Here is a 24916-nt window from a genome sequence, read left to right as displayed (position 1 = left end):
AGTGGAGGAAGTAAGTGCAAATATGATGAAATAGTAAGAGAACTAAAATTAGAAGTGGAGTCTGAAGACATGACTCAATTTGCTGCAATCTCATGATAAAACGTTAACGGATGAGAAGTTGTTTCTTATAGAGGAGCAAAGAAACTGGTTTCTTGAGATGGAATCTCCTCCTAGGGAAGAAGTTGTAAACATTGCTGAAAAGACAACAAAAGGTTTAGAACATTTTTTAAACTTAGTCTTACGAACTGCCAAAAGAACAAACAAATCCGTCTTGGAAGAATTCAACCAGAATGCTCCTTAGAAACAAGGATGGTGAGACTATGTCTCACATGCTTTGGACGTGTTGTCAGGGAGGATCAGTCCCTGGAGAAGGACATCATGCTTGGTAAAATAGAGGGTCATCGAAAAAGAGGACGATCCTCAATGAGATGGACTGACACAGTGGCTGCAACAATAGGCTTAAGCGTTAACAACGAGTGTAAAGATGGCACAGGACTGGGCAGTTTTTCATTCTGTTGTACACAGGGTAGCTACGAGCTGGAATTGACTCAGTGACACCTCATAACAACATAAACTTAGTTGATAAAGCAGAGGCAACTTGACAGGATTGACTCCAATTTTGGAAGAAGTTCTACTGTGAGTAAAATCATATCAAACAGCATTGCATGCTAAGAAAAACCTTTCATGAAAGAAGAGTCAATCGATGGGGCAAACTTCATTGTTGTGTTATTTTAAGAAATTGCCACAGCCACCCCAACCTTCAGCAACCACCACCCTGATCAGTCAGCAGCCATCAACATTAAGGCAAGACCCTCCACCAGCAAAAAGATTCCGACTCAGATGAGGGTTCAGATGAGGGTTCAGATGATGGTTAGCATTTTCTAGCAATAAAGTATTTTTTAATTAAGGTATATACATTGGGTTTTTTTTTTTTTAAGACATAATGCTATTGCACACTTAACAGACTACAGTAAGGTGTGAACATAACTTTCATATGCACTGGGAAACCAAAAAAATTGTGTGACTTACTTTATCGCAATGTTCACTTTATTGTGATAGTTTGGAACTGAATCCATAATATCTGAGGTACATCTGTACTAAACTTCTACAACTTTACAATAAAAAATAAACACCTCAATCCAATGAACAAGGGACTTGAATAGACAGTTCACCAAAAACAATAATTAAATGGCCTAAAAGTACATAAAAAGACGCTCAACATCATTAGGCGTTGTTGCTGTTGTCTGCTGTTACGTCAATTCTGACCCATAGAACCTTATTAAAAAAAAAAAAAAATAGGGAGATGTAAATCAAAACCACAATGCCGTATCACTTCGTCCCCAATAGAATGACAATGATTAAAAAAATATCAATTAAGTGTTGACAAGGTTGTGGAGAAACTGGAACCCTCATCCACTGCTGGTGGGAATGTAAAATGGTGCAGCCACTGGGGAAAACATTTTGGCAGTTCCTCAAAAAGTTGAACATAGAATTACCATATGGCCCAGCAATCCCAATACTAAGTCTACACCCAGAAGAAGTGAAGGGAGGATCACAAACAGAAACCTGTACACCAACGTTCACTGTAGCACTTTTCACAATAGCCAAAAGGTGGAAACAACTGAAATGTCCATCAACAGAGCAACAGATAAACATAATGTGGTCTATGCACACAATGGAATATTACGCAGCTGTAAAGAGACATGAAGTTCTGACGTAGGCCGCAACATGGATGAACCTTGAGAACATCATGCTGAGCGAAATACGTCACTTGCAAAAAGACAAATACCGTATGTCATGAACTGTGTCCCCCCAAAATGTACGTCAAACTGGCCATCCCATGATTCCCAATTGTGTGGGACTGTTCACTATTTTGTCACCCAGTGTGATTTTCCTACGTGTTGTAAATCCTAATTCTGTGATGTTAATGAGGTGGGATTAAAACCAGTTATGTTAATGAGGCAGGACTCAATCTACAAGATTAAGTTGTGTCTTAATCTCGTTTGCAATGTAAAAGAGAGAAGTGAACAGGCAGGGTGACTTCATACCACCAAGAAACAAGAGCCAGAGAATAGGGCATCCTTTGGACCCAGGGTCCCTGCACTGAGAAGCTCCTCGACCGAGGTAGATTAAGGACAAGGACCTTCCCCCAGAGCCAGAAGAGAGAGAAATCCTTCCCCTGGAGCTGGCACCCTGAATTCGAGCTTCCAGCCTCCTAAGCTGTGAAAGAATAAATTTGTTTGTTAAAGCCATCCACTTGTGGTATTTCTATTATAGCTGCACTAGATGACTGAGCCAGAGTTTAGTACCAGGAGTGGAATGCTGCTCTGATAACTAAAATGTGAAAGTGGTTTTGAAACTGTGAATGAATAGAGGCTGGAATAATTTTAAAGTGCCTAATAGTAAAAGCCTAGATTGCCTGAAGGGACTGTTGGTGGAATTATGGGCATCAAAGACAATTCTGGCAAGGACTCAGGAGGAAGTAAGGAAAGCTGTTACACTGGGGACGGGGCAGACGGCAAGAAGCAGAGAAACAGCAGCAGCAGAGAAACGGCGGCAGCAGCACTAGGAGACCTGCCAGGCAGCACTAGAGCTGATCCGCGGAGCGAGACAGCTGAGTGCCTTTGCGCGGGAGGATTTCTGGTGGGGTGGGGTGCCTCCAGGCACTTATCAGTAGAGCTAAAGAGCTTTGGAACACTTGCCCCAGCAGGACGGATGCAGGTAAACAGGCCCAAGGGCCTGAGAAGCCAAGGAACCAGGAAGCAGAAGCTGAAGAGACAAGGAACACAGAAAACACAGCTGCCTCAGTCTCAAAGGGTAGGGCCACAACCTCAGGGTTCTTAAAGGGTAGAGATATGGCCTCTGGGCTTCAAAGCATGGGGTCACAGCCTCTTAGGTTTCAAAGAGTCAGATCTTCATCAACTCCGTTCTGGATTGTGGGGCTACCGTCCACAGTTGCTAGCAGATTGGAGCTGGACTCACTACCCAAAGCTGAGGGTGAGAGGCTGCCACGCCCAAGGGGCAGAAGAACAGAGCCTGCCAGGGCACGGGGGTAGGGTCACCACTCAGATGGACTAGGAGAATGAGGCCGCCCAAATGCGAGGGAGCAGAGTTACCAGTCCAGTGGGCCTGAAAGGCAGAGCTGAAGCCCAGGGCCAGGAAGCCACCACTCAGAATCTGGAAAGAGTGGCCAACGTCCAGAGTCTAAAGGATAGGGCCATTGTGTAAATGGTATCAGAGAACAGAGGATTATTTTCAAGCCTTGAAGGCTAATGTAATGCGTTACGCTGACTTGTTTGGTGCCTGTTATCCCTTTTCCCCTCACAGTTTCTCCCATCTGTAATGAAAATGTCTAGCTTGTGCCTGTTCCACCATTGTATTTTGGAAGCAGATAACTTGTACTCTAGATTTCACAGATGAAGAGGAGTTTTTTGGATTTTGGGCTTGGAGCTGATTTAAGACTTCTGCTATATGATGGGGTAAATGTGTTTTACATGTGGCAAGGACATGAATTTTGGGAGGCCAAAGGGTGGAATGTTATAGACTGAATTGTGTCCCCCCAAAATATGTCAACTTGGCTAGCCCATGATTCCCAGTATTGTGTAACTGTCCACCATTTTGTCATCCAAAGTGATTTTCCTATGTGTTGTAAATCCTACCACTGATGTTAATGAGGTGGGATTAGTGGCAGTTATGTTAACCAGGCTCAATCTACAAGATTAGGTTGTGTCTTAAGTCAATCTCTTCTGAGATATAAAAGAGAAAGGCAAGCAGAGAGGTAGGGGACTTCATACCACCAAGAAATAAGAGCCAGGAGAGTAACACGTCCTTTGGACCCAGGGTCCCTGTGCTGAGAAGCTCCTCAACCGGCAAATATTAATGACAAGGAGTTTCCTCCAGAGCCGAAAGAGAGACAAAGCCTTTCCCTGGAACTGGCACCATGAATTCAGACTTCTAGGCTCCTGGACTGTGAGAGAATAAATTTGTTTGTTAAAGACACCTGCTTGTGGTGTTTCTGTTATAGTGGTACTAGATGACAAAGACACTGTAAGATCTCACTTTTATGAAATAAACAAACACATGAAACCAAAGACTACTAATGGTTACCAGGCATGGGAGTAAGAGGAAAAGGGGGAGTTTTTGTTTGGAGGGGCACTGAGTTTATGTTAATGGTGGTGGAATGCTTTGGATGAGGACAGCAATAACGGTGTCACAATATGGAAAATGTACCCAATGTCATTGAGTTGTAAATGTGGAAGTTTTGTTGTGGCAAATATTTTGGTATGTATGTTTTCTCCAAAAATTAAAAAAAAAAAAAAAAGATCAGCTGGTTCATTCTGGTCTAGGGAGTTAATAAAACTATCCAATTCTTAAACTCCAGCAAATTGAAGCACAACTTTCCTGAGACTGTCTCCTAAAAGCCTGTCCTAAGACTTGCTTGCAGTCCCCCCACCCCGGCCTGTAGTCACTCCCAGACTCCCGCACTCCTCTTCAGCTGCCGCACCTGCGCCCGTAACTGTACAGGCTCCCACAGATGCCTCCCAACCTAAGAATTACCTCATTTCTCTTATTTAAACCCTCCTTAAATTTGGGCTCTAAAACTAGACATAATGTAAGTGATGAGTGGACCCACACCTCTTTGCCTACTCCCCACGGACCCTGTAGTTCAAAAGTACTTCAAGAAAACCAGCAATCACACCATGAAACTATATGGTAAAGGACATCTTCCTGGCATATCCTAGAGTTGTATTCAGTTGTTAACAATCGGTGGGATGGATTCGTTAGGAAGGTCTTTTACGAGGATGTTGTGTCCTCAAAGGTTCTAGGAGGACTATGATCAGAGCTCGGCTCCCTAAAGTGGAGACTCTCTCCCTCTGGAAACGCTGCAGTATGGAAACTCATTTTAAGTTTACACTTCAGTGAGACACAGTCTTTTACAGCCTGACAAACGGTCAGCTCTCCCTGAACACAGGCATCTGACTCCCAGTTTGCGGACTATCTGCCCCCTTTTCCTCCCTCCTCATATTTAGTCATTTAATGATTGCCAAATCTGCCTCTTGTTAGCAGACATAAAAAAAAGATTTTATGAGGTGTATATTTGAAAACTGCGGTATCCTCAATACCTAGAACCATGCCTGGCACATAACAAAAATTTTGTAAATATTTTGTTGAACAAATCAAAACTAAATTTACCAAAACAAGACTCTATGTCTGTCTTCCACCACCATAAATAACAAAGCTAGCTTGAATCAGTGGCAGTGGGCAGAAATTTGTTAAGTACCAAATTAATGAATATCACATTTTCAATTGTATTAAGTTAAAGACATAGAATGAAGATGTAAATAACAGCATCAGTCATCCACTGTCGTTTTTTTAAGGTAGATCCATGTTTTATTTTCTTATTCACCAATTCCCTTGAATACAAGTTGAACTGAAACAACATATTTTGTTTCACTCAATACATTTTTTAATTAACTAAGTGTAGTTAGACTTCCTTATTTTTCCCCTATTCTGTTCCAGTACCCCATCTAGGATACGATACGACATTTAGTCATCATGTCTCCTTAGGCTTCTCTGGGCTGTGACAGTTTCTCGAACTTTCCTTGTCTTGGGTGACGTTGACAATTCTGCAGACTACCGGTCAGTTTTGTAGAACGTCCCTCAATTTAGGTTTGTCTCATGATGAGGTTATGGGTTATTGTGAGGAAGACTCCAGTGCCATTCTCATCCATCACCTCAAGGGCACAAGAGCGTTTATTTTTGAGTCACAGCAAACAACTCACTGGCCTCTGATTGTCAAAGCCACAGGCATTTCCTGAGTAAACTGTCACTGCCCAGATGTCTGCTTCTTAACTTAGAGACATATCTACATCCTTGGGAAGTCACACTTGATTTTATTTAGATTTTATGTAAAACGTTGTAATGGTAAATTCTTTTAGCAAATACCCATGATTTTATATTTTCACTCATAATTGTCAGGCCTTGTCTCTTTGGTGACGGCACTTCTGGCTCAGGATTCAGGGCATTCCAAGAATGCTTCAACTGTGTTCTAGAACCTGAGCAGCTATTCAAAGAATTTACTTCCTCTTACAACCCTTAACCTTGCAGTTATGCCCCTCCCCAGAGAGCTCTTAATTCCTGAGATAATACAACTAATAAACTTTTCAGGTTAAAAGCATGCATTATCAGTTCAGTAAACTGTCCCAGGACTCTCGGCATACAGTGACGCTGGCACAGGAAAAGTGCTATGTCTCTCTTTCCACATCATTCAGGTGTAGTGTCATTGACCCAGGGGAGTATTAAGCCAAAAAAAAAAAGAAAAAAAAAAACCAAACCTGCTGTTGTCGAGTTGATTCTGACTCATAGCAACCCTACAGGACGGAGTTGAACTGCCCCATAGAGTTTCCAAGGAGCACCTGGTGGATGTGAACTGCTGACCTTTTGGTTAGCAGCCCAACTCTTAACCTCTATGCCTCCAGGGTTCCCAGGGGAATATTAGAGGGCCCACTTTTTGTTTTCAATCTGGCTTGAGTTTTGTTCAAACTGAAGATCAGTTGTATTCAAATGGCTCAAATCTAAACTAGAGAAGGCTCAATCAAAGACACCAGAAACAGAAGACACGGGAAAAACAGGCCTCCTGCTCTATTCTCCTTAAATTTTGCATCCTAGGCACCGACCTGGCCTGGACTGCCCACTGCTCTATTCTCAGGTTCTGGGGTGGTGCGGCCACTCCCAGGTGCCGGGCATCAGCAGGCCTTGAATTCCAAAGTGCACTCCAGGCCCTGAGCACAGCAAAGGCAGGAAACCCATCAGTCCTCTGGGCATGCAATATGCTACCACCATTTCGGAAACAGGAAGATTTCCCTAGCAGTGGGTGCGTGCGTGTGACAGGGAAGCTCAAGAGTCTGGACCCAAAGGCCCCGGTCGCTTGGCTGCAGAGGGGCTGGGAGGGTCTGGGAACTAAGGGTCTAACTGTGGACAACTGGAGAAATCCTGTAAAATTAAACAAGGCCTCCCTGGCCGCTGGGAAGGGAGAAAAAGGGCGGCAGAAGACGGAGCTACCACTGCGCGGAGCGCACCCAGTGATCTCTGGGCCACTTCTGGAGCTGCCTGAAGGGGAAGATGTGGGGTCACAGCAGAGACTTTTCCAAGGTGCTGTCCGGACCAATGACGCCGCATCCTGTCACCCGCTGCCCTAGCGCGCAACCCAGGCCGCTCGGTCCTATTCCCACCGGGGAGGGCGAAGCTCGGCGGCCCTACCATACCTTGTAACTTAAGCACATCTTCCGTTGTGTGTATGTGTTCTCTTTTTTTCACAGACTGTACCCAAGCGGTCCGTGTAACCCTGGAAAGGCGTGGGGAGCGCGCGGCCCTGTGACCCGAGGACCCGCGCTCCGACCAGGCCCTGCGGCGCTGCCTCCCCCGTCGGGACGCGCACCTGCTCTGGGGAGAACCCCGGGCGCCAGGCCCCCTCCGCCCCAACAGAGCCCGGGCCCCTGCGGCCGCCCCCCGGACCCGGCTGCGCGCACAGCCCGGGGGTGGAGCGCGGGCCGCCGCCGGCCGGCCCTACCTCGCCGCTTGGCGCGCACGATGCCCTTCTTCTGCAGCACGAACGTGGACCCGTTCACCAAGCTCGACACGACGGCCACGCCCAGGCCGAGCGAGACGGCGGCCGTGCTCGGGCTGCGCGCCCCCTCCCCGGCCGCCGCTGCCGTCGCCGCAGCCCCCATCTCGCCCGCGCCCGCCGCGCCCGCCGCGCCTGCGCCTACGCCTGCGCGCCCGCGGCTCTCGGGCGGGGATGGAGAGGGTGGAGGGGCAGCCGGAGCGGAGGAGCTGGGGGAAGGGGAAGTGGGGCTGGGGAGCCAGGGAGCCAGGGAGCCAGGGCTGAGGGGCGGGGAGACGGGGGCGCTGCTGGGCAAAAGGCTTGGGGAGACTGGGGGCTCCACGGGACCAGGGGTGGGGCGAGGGAGACGAGGGGCTCCAGGGGACCGGGGGTGCGACGAGGCAGACGAGGGGCTCCAGGGGACCGGGGGTGGGGCGAGGAAGACTCGGGGCTCCACGGGACCGGGGTGGGACGAGGGAGAGGACGGGGCTCCAAGGGACCGGGGGTGGGACGAGGGAGACGAGGGGCTCCAGGGGGCCGGGGGTGGGGCGAGGGAGACTCGGGGTTCCAGGGAACCGGGGGTGGGGCGAGGGAGACTCGGGGTTCCAGGGGACCGGGGGTGGGACGAGGCAGACGAGGGGCTCCACGGGACCGGGGGTGGGACGAGGGAGACGAGGGGCTCCAGGGGACCGGGGGTGGGGCGAGGGAGACGAGGGGCTCCAGGGTACCAGGGGTGGGGCGAGGCAGACGAGGGGCTCCACGGGACCGGGGGTGGGATGAGGCAGACGAGGGGCTCCACGGGACCGGGGGTGGGACGAGGGAGACGAGGGGCTCCACGGAGTGGGGCTGTGCGGAATTGACTGGAGCCACGCCCCTGGCCCAGAGTCTCGGACCACCAGCGGAAGCACGGATTCTTGCAGTCAGGAGCTTATCTCGGATTTTAACCAACAAACTGGAAAATAAAATGTAGAGAAGGAAGGAAAGGTGGACTTCCACACTCTGGGGCTCGGCTGGGTTTCTGAAATCAGAGGTTTTAAACCTAAGAGCCCCGGGTTTTCATTTTAAACAAGGTAGGAAGCTCGGGTGTGGAGGTTGCTAGGGGAGGCAGAGACCAAGTGACAGGTGAGGAGGTGCAGGTGGGGTGCAGTGAGTGAGTAAAGTAAGGGGAGGTGAGGAGGCTGCAAGAATTAAGTAAGGGCAGTGGAGGTCTAAAAAAGGGGACAGAAGGTCTGGGGGAGGAGGCTTGAGGGGAGGCAAAGGAGGCCTTAGGTGCGCATCAGGATGAGAAGTAGGCGGGGAGGTGGACCTCAGAGTTAATAGAAGCACCCGTCGTTTTATTGCATTTTGCAGTTACTGCATTTTTTTACAAACTGAAGGTTTGTAGTAACCCTGCCTGGAGCAAGTCTGTAGGTTTCATTTTTCTAATACTATGTGCTCACTTCTTGTCTCGGTCACATTTTGGTAATTGTTGCGATAGTTCACACTTTTTCACTACTATCTCTTTTATGGTTTTTTTTTTTGTGATCAGTGATTTTTGACGTTACTCTTGTAGTTGCTGTAGGGCGCCATGAAGCATGCCCATGTAAGGTGCTATTCTATGTGTTTTGACTGCTCCACCCACCAGCTCTTCCCTCATCTCTCTCCCTCTCCTTGAGTCCCCCTGTTCCTTGAGACACGGCAATATTCAAATTAGGCCAGTTAATAACCCTACAATGGCATCTAACTGTGCAAGTGAAACGAAGAGTCGCACATCTCTCACTTTAAATCAAAAGCTAGAAATGATTAAGCTTTTGTGAAGAAGGCATGTCTGAAGCTGAGATAGGCCAAAAACAAGGCCTCCTGTGCAAAACGGTTAGCTAAGTTGTGAATGCAAAGAAAAAGCTCTTTAAGGAAATTAAAAGTGCTACTCCAGTGAACACACGAATGATAAGAAAGTAAAACAGCCTTATTGCTGATATGGAGAGAGTTTTAGCGGTCTGGGTGGGGTATCAAACCAACCACAACATTCCCTTAAGCCAAAGCCTAAACCAGAGCAAGGCCCTCACTTTCTTCAATTCTGTGAAGGCTGAGCGAGGTGAGGAAGCTGCGGAAGAAAAGTCTGAGGCTAGGAGAGGTTGGTTCATGAGGGTTAAGGAAAGAAGCTGTCGTCGTAACACGGAAGTGCAAGGTGAAACAGCAAGTGCTGAGGGAGAAGCTGCATCACGTCATCGGGAACATCCAGCTGAGATAACTGATGAAGGTGGCTACACTGAGCAGCAGGTTTCCTATGCAGATGAAACAGCCCTACATTGGAAGAAGCCATCCAGGGCTTTCGTAGCTGGAGAGGAGAAGTTGGTGCCTGGATGAAACAGCCTTACATTGGAAGAAGCCATCCAGGGCTTTCGTAGCTGGAGAGGAGATGTCGGTGCCTGGATGAAACAGCCTTACATTGGAAGAAGCCATCCAGGGCTTTCGTAGCTGGAGAGGAGATGTCGGTGCCTGGATGAAACAGCCTTACATTGGAAAAAGCCATCCAGGGCTTTCGTAGCTGGAGAGGAGATGACGGTGCCTGGATGAAACAGCCTTACATTGGAAGAAGCCATCTAGGGCTTTCGTAGCTGGAGAGGAGATGTCGGTGCCTGGATGAAACAGCCTTACATTGGAAGAAGCCATCCAGGGCTTTCGTAGCTGGAGAGGAGATGACGGTGCCTGGATGAAACAGCCTTACATTGGAAGAAGCCATCCAGGGCTTTCATAGCTGGAGAGGAGATGTCGGTGCCTGGATGAAACAGCCTTACATTGGAAGAAGCCATCCAGGGCTTTCATAGCTGGAGAGGAGATGTCGGTGCCTGGATGAAACAGCCTTACATTGGAAGAAGCCATCCAGGGCTTTCATAGCTGGAGAGGAGATGTCGGTGCCTGGATGAAACAGCCTTACATTGGAAGAAGCCATCCAGGGCTTTCATAGCTGGGGAGGAGATGTCGGTGCCTGGATGAAACAGCCTTACATTGGAAGAAGCCATCCAGGGCTTTCATAGCTGGAGAGGAGATGTCGGTGCCTGGATGAAACAGCCTTACATTGGAAGAAGCCATCCAGGGCTTTCATAGCTGGGGAGGAGATGACGGTGCCTGGATGAAACAGCCTTACATTGGAAGAAGCCATCCAGGGCTTTCATAGCTGGAGAGGAGATGTCGGTGCCTGGATGAAACAGCCTTACATTGGAAGAAGCCATCCAGGGCTTTCGTAGCTGGAGAGGAGATGTCGGTGCCTGGATGAAACAGCCTTACATTGGAAGAAGCCATCCAGGGCTTTCATAGCTGGAGAGGAGATGTCGGTGCCTGGATGAAACAGCCTTACATTGGAAGAAGCCATCTAGGGCTTTCGTAGCTGGAGAGAAGTCGATGCCTGGCCTCAAAGCTGCAAGGGACAGGCTGACTCTCTTGTTAGGTGCTAAAGCCGCTGGTGACTTTACGTTGAAGCCAATGCTTATTTACTATTCCAACAATCCTAGGGCCCTTAAGAATTATGCTAAATCTACTCTGTCTGTGATCCATAAATGGAAGAAGAAAGCCTGGATGACGGCACATCTGTTTACAACATGGTTTTAGTGAATATTTTAAGCCCCTGTTGAGCCCTACTGCTCAGAAAAAAAGATTCAAAATATTACTGTTTATTGGAGGGTGGGGCCAAGACGGCAGAGTAGTCAGTTCTTCCAGTGAACTCTCTTACAACAAAGACCCAAAAAACAAGTGATAAGTTTACATTTACGACAAGCTAGAAGCCCTGAACATCAAAGGCAAAGTTAGAAAACTGACTGAGCAGCAGGGGAGGGAGAGAAGTTTCAGAAGCAGAGAGGAGTTGCTGGGCCCGAATGCAGCGGGATGGTGGTAGCGTTCGGCCACGGTTTCCTTGGAAAAACAGCTAGCCGCACAGCATACTAACACCTCCGGAACCAGAGAAGAACGACGCTCTCAGCAAAAGCTAAGTACTTGTGTTATTTTACCGCACCTCCCACCCTGAAGCCAGCTTCAGTGGCTGTTGATTTCCCTGGGCCTGAGATAGGCTCTGTTGCGTGACCTGAGCCATCCCCCTGGGCTTGGAGAAGGAATAAATTCATAATTGCGGAAAAGATAATCTGCCAGCTCCACTAACCTGGGGACCTCAGGACAGAAGCGGCTCCTGTCCAGGCATAAACGTTCCGTGGGCTTTGCTTACCTTTTCCCCTGCGTGGACCTGTGTGGGCCTACTTCATGGGCTTTGCTTACCTTTTCCCCTGCGTGGACATGTGTGGGCCTACTTCATGGGCTTTGCTTACCTTTTCCCCTGCGTGGACATGTGTGGGCCTACTTCATGGGCTTTGCTTACCTTTTCCCCTGCGTGGACATGTGTGGGCCTACTTCATGGGCTTTGCTTACCTTTCCCCTGCGTGGACATGTGTGGGCCTACTTCATGGGCTTTGCTTACCTTTCCCCTGCGTGGACATGTGTGGGCCTACTTCATGGGCTTTGCTTACCTTTCCCCCTGCGTGGACATGTGTGGGCCTACTTCATGGGCTTTGCTTACCTTTCCCCCTGCGTGGACATGTGTGGGCCTACTTCATGGGCTTTGATTACCTTTCCCCCTGCGTGGACATGTGTGGGCCTACTTCATGGGCTTTGATTACCTTTCCCCCTGCGTGGACACGTGTGGGCCTACTTCATGGGCTTTGCTTACCTTTTCCCCTGCGTGGACATGTGTGGGCCTACTTCATGGGCTTTGATTACCTTTCCCCTGCGTGGACACGTGTGGACCTACTTCATGGGCTTTGCTCACCTTTCCCCCTGCGTGGACACGTGTGGGCCTACTTCATGGGCTTTGCTTACCTTTCCCCTGCGTGGACACGTGTGGGCCTACTTCATGGGCTTTGCTTACCTTTCCCCTGCGTGGACACGTGTGGGCCTACTTCATGGGCTTTGCTTACCTTTCCCCCTGCGTGGACACGTGTGGGCCTACTTCATGGGCTTTGCTTACCTTTCCCCCTGCGTGGACACGTGTGGGCCTACTTCATGGGCTTTGCTTACCTTTTCCCCTGCGTGGACATGTGTGGGCCTACTTCATGGGCTTTGCTTACCTTTCCCCTGCGTGGACACGTGTGGGCCTATTTCCCCCTGCGTGGACACGTGTGGACCTACTTCAGGAGAATAGGCCCTTGTTGGCAGAGTGCAACAGTTTCAGCTGTGCGGTCGAGAGGTGGGTATTTGATGTTTGACACCATTTTGCCTATTAAACAAGGTCCTCACCTACCCACAGCAGGGACCTGAGGACTGGTGGCTCCACTCAGGTCACCCAGCCACCCGTGACTGGGGTCCAAGGATAACTGGTACTTCCCACTCCTTACAACCAAAAGCATTGGGTGCCCAAGGTCCGTCTGCGGAACCTACCCACCTGTGTGCTCTAGCGAACAGGGAAACACTTTCCTCGCAGACATTCTGGGGACAGTTGTCAGTCCCCTGCCTTGTTCAGAGTGTGACCCCCTGCTGCAACCAGATACCAGTACCTACACCAAACACCCCTGCCCCCTAAGACTGTAGGCCGCAGCCTGTACCACACACTTGATGACTAACTACCTGGGCACCCTGAGCTGAATCCATACAAGAAAAGTGAATGGACTCCTAGGCTCATATACCTGGTAACAGCTCTAGCCATCTGGTAATAGGACCTTAGAGCTTCAAAGGTGAAAACAGTCAAGTTCGCTCATTCAAGCAACCTATTTGGGCATATCAAAACAAAACAAAGCAAGAAGCTACGATACGGTAAGTGTTGTTGTTAGGTGCTGTCGAGTCAGTTCTAACTCATAGTGACCCTATGCACAACAGAACGAAACACTGCTCAGTCCTGCACCATCCTTACAATCGTTGTTATCCTTGAGCTCATTGTTGCAGCCACTGTGTCAGTCCACCTCGTTGAGGGTCTTCCTCTTTTCCGCTGACCCTGTACTCTGCCAAGCATGATATCCTTCTCTAGGGACTGATCCCTCCTGACAACATGTCCAAAGTATGTAAGACGCAGCAGTCTTGCCATCCTTGCCTCTAAGGAGCATTCTGGCCCCATTCTTCCAAGACACATTTGTTCGTTCTTTAGGCAGTCCATGGTATATTCAATATTCTTTGCCAACACCACAATTCAAAGGTGTCAACTCTTCTTCGGCCTTCCTTATTCATTGTCCAGCTTTCACATGCATATGATGTGATTGAAAATACCATGGCTTGGGTCAGGCGCACCTTAGTCTTCAGAGTAACATCTTTGCTCTTCAATACTTTAAAGAGGTCCTTTGCGGCAGATTTGCCCAATGCAATGTGTCTTTTGATTTCTTTACTGCTGCTTCCATGCCAGTTGATTGTGGATCCAAATAAAATGAAATCCTCGACAACTTCAGTCTTTTCTCCATTTATCATGATGTTGCTCATTGGTCCAGTCATGAGGATTTTTGTTTTCTTTATGTTGAGGTATAATCCATACTGAAGGCTGTAGTCTTTGATCTTCATTAGTAAGTGCTTCAAGTCCTCTTCACTTTAGGCAAGCAAGGTTGTGTCATTTGTGTAACACAGGTTGTTAATGAGCCTTCCTCCAATCCTGATGCCCCATTCTTCTTCATATACTCCAGCATCTCATATTATTTATTCAGCATACAGATTAAATAGGTTTGGTGAAAGAATACAACCCTGACGCACACCTTTCCTGACTTTAAACCAATCAGTATCCCCTTGTTCTGTAAGCAAGCATAAAATAAATTAATACGTTAACTTATACATGGCTTGGAGACAATAGTCAATAGCAAATCACATAAAGAAGCAGACCACGATCACTTGAACAAGCTCTCAAAACAGGGATCTAGGGATCTGCTGGATGAAAGTGCCTTCCTGGAACTACCGGATGCAGAGTACAAAAGATTAATGTACAGAACTCTTCAAGACATCAGGAAGGAGAACAGACAATATGCAGAACACACAGATAAAGCAGCTGAAGAAATTAAAAAGTTTACAAAAACATAATAAAAAATTTAATGAGCTGCAAGAATCCATGGGGAAATAGCAATCAGAAACTCAGAAGATTAACAATAAAATTACAGAATAAGACAAGTCAATAGAAAGTTAGAGGAGCAGAATTCAGGAAGTGGAACACAGAATTTGAAAGATTGAAGATAAAGAACTTGCCACCAATATACTTGAAGAAAAATCAGGTAAAAGAATTTTTGAAAATGAAGAAACCCTAAGAATCATGTGGGACTCCATCAAGAGAAATAACCTATGACTGATTGTAGTACCAGAAGAGGGAAGGATAAAAGAAAATACAGAGAGAGTTGCTGAAGATTTACTGGCAGAAAACTTCCTTGATATCCTGAAAGATGAGATGATATCTATCCAAGATGCTCATTGAACTCCATGTAAGGTAGATGCTAAAAGAAAGTTACCCAGACATATTACAATCAAACTTGCCAAAACCAAAGATAAAGAATTTTAAGAGCAGCTAGGCATAAACAAAAAGTCACCTGCAAAGGAGAGTCAATAAAAACAAGCTTGGACTACTCAGCAGAAACCATGCAGGCAAGAAGGCAATGGGATGACTTATATAAAGCACTGAAGGAAAATAATTGCCAGCCAAAAATCATATATCCAGCAAAACTGTCTCTCAAATATGAAGGTGAAATTAGGACATTTCCAGATAAACAGAAGTTTAGAGAATTCATAAAAATGAAACTGAAACTACAAGAAATACTAAAGAGAGTTCTCTGGTTAGAAAATCAATAATATCAGATATCAACCCAAGACCAGAACACTGGACAATCAGATGTCAACCCAGAGAGGGAAATCACAAAAATAAATCAAGATTAAAAAAAAAAAAAAAAAAAACACTCAAAACAGGGAAACAACATGTCATTATATACTAGCTGACAACATTAAAGCAATAAAGACAGGCTAAGAAATGGAGTCATAGATCTTTCATATGGAGAGGAAGACAAGGCATTATACGGAAATAAAAGTCAGGTTTAAACTTAGAAAAATAGGGGTAAATATTAAGGAAACCACAAAGGAGAGTAACAATCCTACTCGTCAAAATAAAATACAAGAAAAAAATAGAGACTCAGCAGAAACAAAATCAACTACAATGAATAGGAGGAAAAGACAATATATACACATAAGCCACTAAGCACAAAAAATTAAGTGAGAAAAAGAAACTGTCAATGACACACAAAAGAAGACATCAAAACTATAGCACTAAACTCATACTTATCCATAATTATGCTGAATGTAAATGGACTAAATGCACCATTAAAGAGACAGAGAATGGCAGAATGGATTAAAAAAAATCTGTCTATATGGTGCCTACAAGAGACACACCTTAGACTTAGAGATACACACACACAAAAAAAACTCAAAAGATGGAAAAAATATATCAAGCAAACAGCAACCAAAAAAGAGCAGGAGTGGCAATATTAATTTCTGACAAAATAGACTTTAAAGTTAAATCCACCACAAAGGATAAGGAAGGACACTATATAATGATTAAAGGGACAATGTGCCAGGAGAATATAACCATATTAAATATTTATGCACCCAGTGACAGAGCTGCAAGATACATAAAACAAACCGTAACAGCATTGAAAATGAGATAGGCAGTGCTACAATTATGGTAGGAGACTTCAACACACCACTTTTGGTGAAGGACAGGACATGCAGAAAGAAGCACAATAAAGACACGGAAGATCTAAATGCCACAATCAATCAATTTGACCTCATAGACATATACAGAACACTCTACCCAACAGCAGCCAAGTATACTTTCTTTTCTAGTGCACATGGGCCATTCTCTAGAATAGACCACATATTAGGTCATAAAGCAAGCCTTAGTGGAATCCAAAACATCAAAATATTACAAAGCATCTTCTCTGACAATAAGGCCATAAAAATAGAAATCGATAACAGAAAAGGCAGGGAAAAGAAATCAAACACTTGGTAACTGAACAATACTCTGCTCAAAAAAGACTGGGTTATAGAAGACACCAAGGATGGAATAAAGAAATTCATAGAATCCAATAAGAATGAAAACACTTCCTATCAGAACCTTTGGGACACAGTGAAAGCAGTGCTCAGAAGTCAATTTATATCAATAAATGTACACATACAAAAAGAAGAAAGGGACAAAATCAAATAATTATGACTACAACTTGAACAAATAGAAAGAGAGCAGCAAAAGAAACCCTCAGGCGCCAGAAGAAAGCAAATAATAAAAATTAGAACAGAATTAAATGAACTAGAGGACAAAAAACAATTGAAAGAGTTAACAAGACCAAAATGTGGTTATTTGAAAAAATTAACAAAATTGATAAGCCATTGACCAAACTGACAAAAGAAAAACAGGAGAGTAAACAAATAACCCGAATAAGAAATGAGATGGGCGCTATTACAACAGACCCAACTGAAATTAAAAGAATCATATCAAATTAGTATGAAAAATAGTACTCTAACAATTTGAAAAACTAGTAGAAATGGATAAATTTCTATAAACACTCTACCTACCTAAACTAACACAAACAGAGGTAGAACAATTGAATAAACCCACAACAAAAGAAGAGATTGAAAAGGTAATTTAAAAACTCCCAACAACATTTCTGATCAGTGTCTGATCTCTAAAATCTACACGATACTGCAAAAGCTCAACTACAAAAAAACAAATAACCCAATTAAAAAATGGGCAAAGGGTATGAACAGGCACTCCACTAAAGAAGACATTCAGGTAGCTAACAGATACATGAGGAAATGCTCACGATCATTAGCCGTTAGAGAAATGCAGATCAAAACTACAATGAGATTCCATCTCACTCCATCAAAAAAAAAAAAAAAAAAACCATCAAGGCTGGCATTAATCAAAAAACACAAAATAATAAATTTTGGAGAGTTTGTGGAGAGACTGGAACACTTATACGCTACTGGTGTGAATGTAAAATGGCACAACTACTTTGGAAATCAATTTGGCACTTCCTTAAGAAACTAGAAATAGAACTACCATATGATCCAGCAATCCCACTCCTTGGAATATACCCTAGAGAAATAAGAGCCTTTACATGAACAGATATATGCACACCCATGTTTACTGCAGCATTGTTTACAATAGCAAAAAGACAGAAACAACGAAGGTGCCCATCAATGGATGAATGGATAAATAAATTATGGTATATTCACACAATGGAATATTATGCATCAATGAAGAACAATGATGAATCTGTAAAACATTTCTTAACATGGAGGAATCTGGAAGGCATTATGCTGAGTGAAATTAGTCAGCTGGAAAAGAACAACTATTGTATGAGACCACTATTAGGATAACTCAAAAAATAGTTTAAACAGAGAAAATATTCTTTGATGGTTACAAGAGTGGGGAGGCAGGGAGGGAGAGCGGTTTTCACTAATTAGATAGTAGATAAGAACTATTTTAGGTGAAGGGAAAGACAACACAATACAGGAGAGGTCAGCACAACTGGACTAGACCAAAAGCAAAGAAGTTCCCTGAATAAACTGAACGCTTCGAAGGCAAGCGTAGCAGGGGTGGGGGTTTGGGGACCATGGTTTCAGGGGACACTTAAGTCAATTGGCATAATAAAATCTATTAAGAAAACGTTCTGTATCCCGCTTTGGAGAGTGTCATGTGGGGTCTTAAACGCTAGTAAGTGGCCATCTAAGATGCATCAGTTGGTCTCAACCCACCTGGAACAAAGAAGAATGAAGAACACCAAAGACACAAGGTAATTATGAGCCCAAGAGACAGAAAGGGCCACATAAACCAGAGACTACATCAGCTTGAGACCAGAAGAACTAGATGGTGCCCGCTACACTGCCCTGACAGGGAATACAACGGAGAACCCCTGAGGGAGCAGGAGAGCAGCGGGATGCTGACCCCAAATTCTCATAAAAAGATCAGACTTAATGATCTGATTGAGACTAGAAGGACCCTGGAGGTCATGGTCCCCACACCTTCTGTTAGCCCAAGACAGGAACCATTCCCAAAGCCAACTCTTCTGACAGGAATTGGACTGGACTATGGGATAGAAAATGATACTGCTGAAGGGTGAGGTCCTTAGATCAAGTAGACACATGAGACTATGTGGGCAGCTCCTGACTGGAGAAGAAATGAGAGGACAGAGGGAGCCAGGAGCTGACCAAATGGACACAAAAATAGAGAGTGGAGGGTAGAAGTGTGCTGTCTTATTAGAGGGAGAGCAACTAGGAGTATATAAATATAGCAAGGTGTATATAAGTTTTTGTATGCGAGGCTGACTTGATTTGTAAATTTTCACTTAAAGCACAATAAAAATTAAAAAAATATATATTACTGTTTATTGACAGTGCACCTGGTCACCCAAGAGCTCTGATGGTGGTGTACAAGGAGATTTAATGTTGTTTTCATGCCTGCTAACACAGCATCCATTCTGCAGCTCAGGGATCAAGGAGTAATTTTGACTTTCAAGTATTATTATTATTTAAGAAATACATTCCATAACGGTATAGCTGCCATAGACACTGATTCCTCTGATGGATCTGGGTAAAGTAAACTGAAAACCTTCTGTAAAGGATTCACTATTCTAGATGCCATTAAGAACATTCGTGTTTCATGGGAGGAGGTCAAAATATCAACATTAACCGGAATTTGGAAGAAGTTGATTCCATCCCTCCTGGATGACTTTTTGAGCGGTTCAGGATTTCAGTGGACGAAGTCACTGCAAACGTGGTGGAAATAGCAAGAGAGCTAGAATTAGAAGTGCAGCCTGAATTGCTGCAATCTCACGATAAAACGTTAATGCATAGGGAGTCGCTTCTCATGGACGTGCAAAGGAACTGGTTTCTTGAGATGGAATCTGCTGGGGAAGAAGCTGTGAGCGTTGCTGAAATGACTATTGTATAAACCTAGCTGATAAAGCAGAGACAGGGTTTGACAGGATTGACTCCAATTTTGGAAGTTACTGTGGGTAAAGTGCTATCAAACAACATAGCATGCGATAGAAAAATTTGTTGTGAAAGGAAGAGTCAATCGATGTGGAAAATTTCATCACTGTCTTATTTTAAGAAATCACCACAGCCACCCCAACCTTGAGCAACCACCACCGCGATCAGTCAGCAGCTATCAACATAAGCAAGATCCTCCACCAGCGAAAAGATTATGACTTGTTGAAGGCTCACATGATACCATTTTTTAGCAATAAAGTATTTTTTTAATAGTCTTTTTAGACATATGCTATTGCACATTTAATAGACTACAGTAAGGAGTTAACATAATTTTTATATGCATTGGGAAACCAAAAAATTTTTCTGACTCGCTTTATTGCAATGGTCTGAAACCGAGCCCACAATGTCTCCAAAGTATGCCTGTAAATAAAAACACAGGACTTTCAGTTAAATTTGAATGTCAGATAAACAAAGAAAAAAAGATACTTTCAGTGTAAGTATGTCTCATGAAATATTTGGGGCTGGAAGAGCACCAACCACCCCACTGGAACCATGGTCCCCCCGAAAGCGTTCAGTCTGAGGCAGACTGCAGGCCACTTGTAGAGCCAGAGAGCATGTGAGATACAGAAATTCAAATGCGAATCCGTAATATGGGGATTATCTCCTCTGCCTTTTTTTGTCTTCTGGAGTCCATTGCGTCCACATTGGAGCTGTAAGCCTGTAGTCACATGGTCTAATTTACTCATTTAGTTTTTAATAATAAAATATATAAAAATGCAGAAAGTATGGAAAATTAATTAAAAAAAAACCCTCAACCCCACAACTCTCCTTTTATACATTGAATTAAAAAAAAAAATTTTTTTTATGTCCCCCAAAATATGTTCTGTAAATCCTAACCTCTATGCCTGTGGTTATAATCCCATTTGGGAAGGGGTTGTATCTGTTATGTTAATGAGGCAGGATCAGTGTACGTGTACCTTGGCTCAATCTCCTCTGAGATATAAAAGAGATTCAGTGAGAAAGCAGAGATGGGAGAAGATAGACACCATGCCACATGAAGATCACCAACAAGCCAAGGAAGAAAGATCTTCCCCGAGAGTCGACAGAAAGAAAGCCTTCCCCTTACGGCCAGCATACTGAATTCAGACTTCTGGCCTCCTCAACAGTGGGAGAATAAATTTCTGTGTGTTAAAGCCATCCACTTGTGGTATTTTTGGTAGCACTAGATAACTAAGACACTTCTCCTAATCACTATTATTTTAGGCATTGACTGACATGTACTTTTTTTTAATTGCCTTTAAACTGATTCTGACTCACGACAATACCATATGTTTCAGAGTAGACTTGTGCTCCATAGGGATTTCAATAACTGATTTTTTGAAAGTATATGTATTTTTACATAGGCGTAGTGGTTAAGTGCTACAGCTGCTAACCAAAGGGTCGGCAGTTCGAATCCGCCAGGCGCCGCTTGGAAACTCTATGGGGCAGTTCTACTCTGTCCTATAGGGTCGCTATGAGTCAGAATCGACTCTACGGCACTGGGTTTTGGGATGTATTTTTACACGTTAGCAATTATAATGCACAAAGTATCCCTTTTATTTAATATAATCAGTTTCCATGTTTCTACTTAGTTAAAAGTAATGACATTATATCATAAAGTTAATTTCCATAATTTGTATAACCTTTTAGCTATTGTTGGTTGTTAGGTGACTTCCAGGTTTTTCTATTATGAACAATGTTATAATGAGTATCTTCATAAATTCTGAAGTTAGTAGATCAAAGAGTATAAAGTGCCATTCGGCCAGAACCTCTGTCTTGCATTAATTCGCCAAAATGACGAAAACAAAGGGAAAGGGAAGAGGCACCTGCTATAAGTTCTCTAGGCCTTTTAGAAAACATGGAGTTGTTCCTTTGGCTACATACATGTGAATCTACAAAAAGGGTGATATTGTAGATGTCAAGGGAATGGACACTGTTCGAAAAGGAATGCCCCACAAATGTTACCATGGCCACACTGGAAGAGTCTACAGTGTTACCCAGCATGCTGTTGGCATTATTGTGAACAAACAAGTTAAGGGCAAGATTCTTGCTTGCTAAGAGAATTAAAGTGCTTGTCGAGCACATTAAGCACTCTAAGAGCTGAGATAGCTTCCTGAAACGCATGAAGGAAAATGATCAGAAAAAAAAAGGAAGCCAGAGAGAAAGGTACCTGGGTTCAACCGAAGCGCCAGGCTGCTCCACCTGAGAAGCACACTTTGTGAGAACCCATGGAAAGGAGCCTGAGTTGCTGGAACCGATTCCCTATGAATTCCTGGCATAACAGGTGTAAAATAGAGATGCCTGAGATGTAAAAATGTTAGGTCTCTGATTTGTGTAGTATTTAAAGCATACTTTGTTTCCTTAAAAAAAAAGCAAATAAACCTTTTTGCAACTCTATATACAGCATTATAATTTTGTGAAACTATAAATCATACACTATTTCTGTATGAAAACTTTTATGCTCAATGAATCCAGTCTTTTGCTTATTTTTTTTAACATACACTAAATATCAGTGATGATGTTTCTTGAAATATAACAAATAAATTTCAGTACAAGCAAGCAAGTGGAAAAAGCAGTAGCAACAGTGCTAACATAAACGTAATCGTTTAACTCACGTGCTTCCAGTGGAGGGCGATAGTGGTGCAGCGGTAGGACTCTCGCCTTCCATGGTGTTAGACTGGGGTTCAATTCCTGACCAAGTCACCTCGTGTGTAGCCACCACTTGTCTGTCTATCAGGAGAGGCTCCCATGTGCTGTGATATTGAACAAGTTTCAGCAGACCTTCCAGACTAAGACAGACTAGGAAGAAAGGCCTGCCATGGCACTATTTCTGAAAATCAGCCCCAACAAAGACCCTATGGAACACATTGGTCTGATCCTGTTGTGCATAGGATCACCATGAGTCAGGGATATTGTTGTTGTTAGCTGCTGTTGAGTTGGTTCCAGTCCAGTGTACAACAGAACAAAATATCTTGTTCATAGCGACCCCATGTACAACTGAGAGAAATGTTTCCCCATCCTGGCCACCCTCACAATCGTTACTCTGAGTCCACTGATGCAGCCACTGTGTCCATCCATCTCATTGAAGGTCTTGCTCTTTTTTCACTGACCCCCTACTTTACGAAGCCTTATGTCTTCCCAAGGCTTGGCCCCTGCAGGTAACATGTCCAAAGTACATGGGATGAAGTCTTGCCATCTCTGCTTCTGAGGAGCATTCTGACTGTACTTCTTCCAAGACAGATTTGTTTGTTCCTCTGGCAGTCCATGGTATAATGTTCTTCACCAACACCATAATTAAAATTCATCAGTTCTTCCTCGGTCTACCTTATTGTCCAGATTTCACATGCATGTGAGGTGACTGAAAACACCATGGCTTGGGTCAGGCACATCTTAGTCCTCAAAGTGACGTCTTTGCTTTTTAACACTTTAAAGAGGTCTTTTGTAGCAAATTTGCCCAATGCAATGCTTTTGTTTGATTTTGTGACTTTTTACTGTCATGGGCATTGACTGAAACCGTTGACTTCAATATTTTCTCCATTTAGCATGATGTTGCTTATTGGTCCAGTTGTGAGGATTTTGTTTTCTTTATGTTGACGTACAATTTATACTGAAGGCTGTAGTTTTTGATCTTCATAGCTAAGTGCTTCAAGTCCTCTTCATTTTCAGCAAGCAAGTTTGTGTTATTTGCGTATCACCGGTTGTTAATAAGCCTTCCTCCAGTCCTGATGCTGCATTTTTCTTCATATAGTCCAGCTTCTTGGATTATTTGATCAGCACGCAGATTGAATAAGTATGGTGAAAGGATACAACCTGAAGAACAACTTTTCTTACTTTAAAATACACGTTATCCCCTTTGTTGTCTTTTAATGACTGCCTCTTGGTCTATGTACACATTCCTCGTGAGCACAACTAAGTGCTCTGAGCTTCCCTTTCTTTTCAATGTTATGCATGATTAGTTATGTTCCTCACAGTCAAATGGCTTTACGTAGTCAATAAAACACAGGTAAGCATGTTTCTGGCATTCTCTACTTTCAGCCAAGATCCGTATCACATTGGCAATGATATCCCTTTTTCCATGACCTCTTCTGAATTTGGCTTGAATTTCTGGCAGTTCTGTATCTATGCATTGCTGCAACTGATTTTGAATCATCTTCCAAATTTCTTGGCACAGACAAGTGCCCACTTCCAGTGTTGCATCTGTTTCCTGAAGCATCTTCACTGATATTCCGTCAATTCCTGGCGCGTTGTTTTTTGCCAGTACCTTCAGAGGAGCTTGGACTTCTTCCTTCAGTACCATTGATTCTTAATCATATGCTACCTCTTGAAATGGTTGAATGTCGATCAATTGGTTTAGGTACAATGACTCTGCGTATTCCTTCTTCTTCTTTTGAATCTTTCTGGGTCATTCAGTTTTTTGGCTATTGAATCCTTTGGTATTGCAGCTTGAAGCTTGAATTTTTTTCTTCAGTTCTTTCAGCCTGAGAAATGCTGACCATGTTCTTCCCTTTTGGTTTTCTAACTCCAGGTCTTTGTACATTTCATTGTAATACTTTGCTTTGTCTTTTTGAGCCACTCTTTGAAACCTTCTGTTCAGCTCTTTTCCTTCATCGTTTCTTCCTTTAGCTTAAGCTACTTTCTGTTTAAGAGCAAGTTTCATAGCATCTTCTGACATCCGTTTTGGTCTTTTCTTTCTTTCCAGGCTTTATAATGAGCTTTTGCTTTCTTCACATATGACGTCCTTGATGTCCTCCCACAACTCATCTGGTCATCTGTCATTGGTGTTCAGTGGGTCAAATCTAGTTTCTAAACTCAGGTGGGACATACCTGAGGTTGTACTTTGGCTCTCGAGGATTTGTTTTAATTTTCTTCACCTTCAATGTTAACTTGTGTAGGAGCAACTGATGGCCTGTTCTGCAGTCAGCCCCTGGCCTTGTTCTGACCGGTGATATTGAACTTCTTCTCTTTCCACAGAGGTAGTTGATTTGATTCCTGTGTTTGCCATCTGGTGAGGTCCTCATGTATAGTTGCCATTTCTCTTGCTGAAAAAAGATATTTGCAATGAATAGGTCATCTGTCTTGCAAAATTCTATCATGCAATCTATGGCATCATTTCTATCACCAAAGCTATATTGTCCAACTACTGATCCTTCTTTGTTTCCAGCTTTCACATTCCAAAAAAAATCCAGTCACCAGTAATTATCAGTGCACTTTGATTACATGTTTGATCAATTTTAAACTGCAGAAGTTGGTAAAAATCTTCAGTTTCTTCATCTTCCACATTAGTGGGTGGTGCGTAAATTTGAATAATAGTTGTAT

The 24916-nt window shown here is 44.1% G+C and overlaps 2 protein-coding genes and 1 pseudogene across 4 annotated transcripts in view; 1 reads left to right on the top strand and 2 right to left on the bottom strand.

Annotated features, from left to right (window-relative positions):
• Window positions 1-7730, bottom strand: part of NIPA1 (NIPA magnesium transporter 1) — a 100230-nt gene extending 92500 nt beyond the window's left edge. For 2 of the 3 annotated variants that reach the window (XM_064296209.1, XM_064296211.1), the window contains exon 1: window positions 7571-7675. Coding sequence is in view for 1 of the 3 variants with exons in the window: in XM_064296208.1 (XP_064152278.1) it covers window positions 7571-7730 (160 nt within the window). In the remaining 2 variants the exon portion in view is untranslated. Of the gene's footprint in view, window positions 1-7570 lie in introns of all 3 variants that reach the window. The other variant, XM_064296208.1, reaches the window with a different exon arrangement.
• Window positions 7731-7765: 35 nt separating this feature from the next.
• On the bottom strand, window positions 7766-10955 carry LOC135233064 (uncharacterized). The gene is made up of 3 exons (XM_064296179.1): window positions 10871-10955; window positions 9961-10081; window positions 7766-8555 (listed from the first exon to the last, which is right to left on the bottom strand). The coding sequence occupies exons 1-3, from the start codon at window positions 10953-10955 to the stop codon at window positions 7766-7768; spliced, it is 996 nt and encodes a 331-aa protein (XP_064152249.1).
• Window positions 10956-21323: 10368 nt separating this feature from the next.
• LOC100673995 (large ribosomal subunit protein eL21-like) lies at window positions 21324-22158 on the top strand (annotated as a pseudogene).
• Window positions 22159-24916: the final 2758 nt, after the last annotated feature.

This window comes from Loxodonta africana, chromosome 13 (assembly GCF_030014295.1).
Source record: "Loxodonta africana isolate mLoxAfr1 chromosome 13, mLoxAfr1.hap2, whole genome shotgun sequence".
In the NCBI taxonomy this organism is placed as follows: Eukaryota; Metazoa; Chordata; class Mammalia; order Proboscidea; family Elephantidae; genus Loxodonta; species Loxodonta africana.
The sequence above is the reverse complement of the archived record's forward strand: the minus strand, read 5'-3'. Positions and strand labels throughout refer to the sequence as shown.

Coding starts and splice junctions, on each gene's coding strand:
- LOC135233064 (XM_064296179.1), bottom strand. CDS start 10,955: ATGGCTTCTTCCAATGTAAGGCTGTTTCATCCAGGCACCGACATCTCC. Junction 10,082..10,870: donor CCTGGATGGCTTCTTCCAAT/GTAAGGCTGTTT, acceptor TGTTTCATCCAG/GCACCGACATCTCCTCTCCA. Junction 8,556..9,960: donor CCTGGATGGCTTCTTCCAAT/GTAAGGCTGTTT, acceptor TTTATTTTCCAG/TTTGTTGGTTAAAATCCGAG.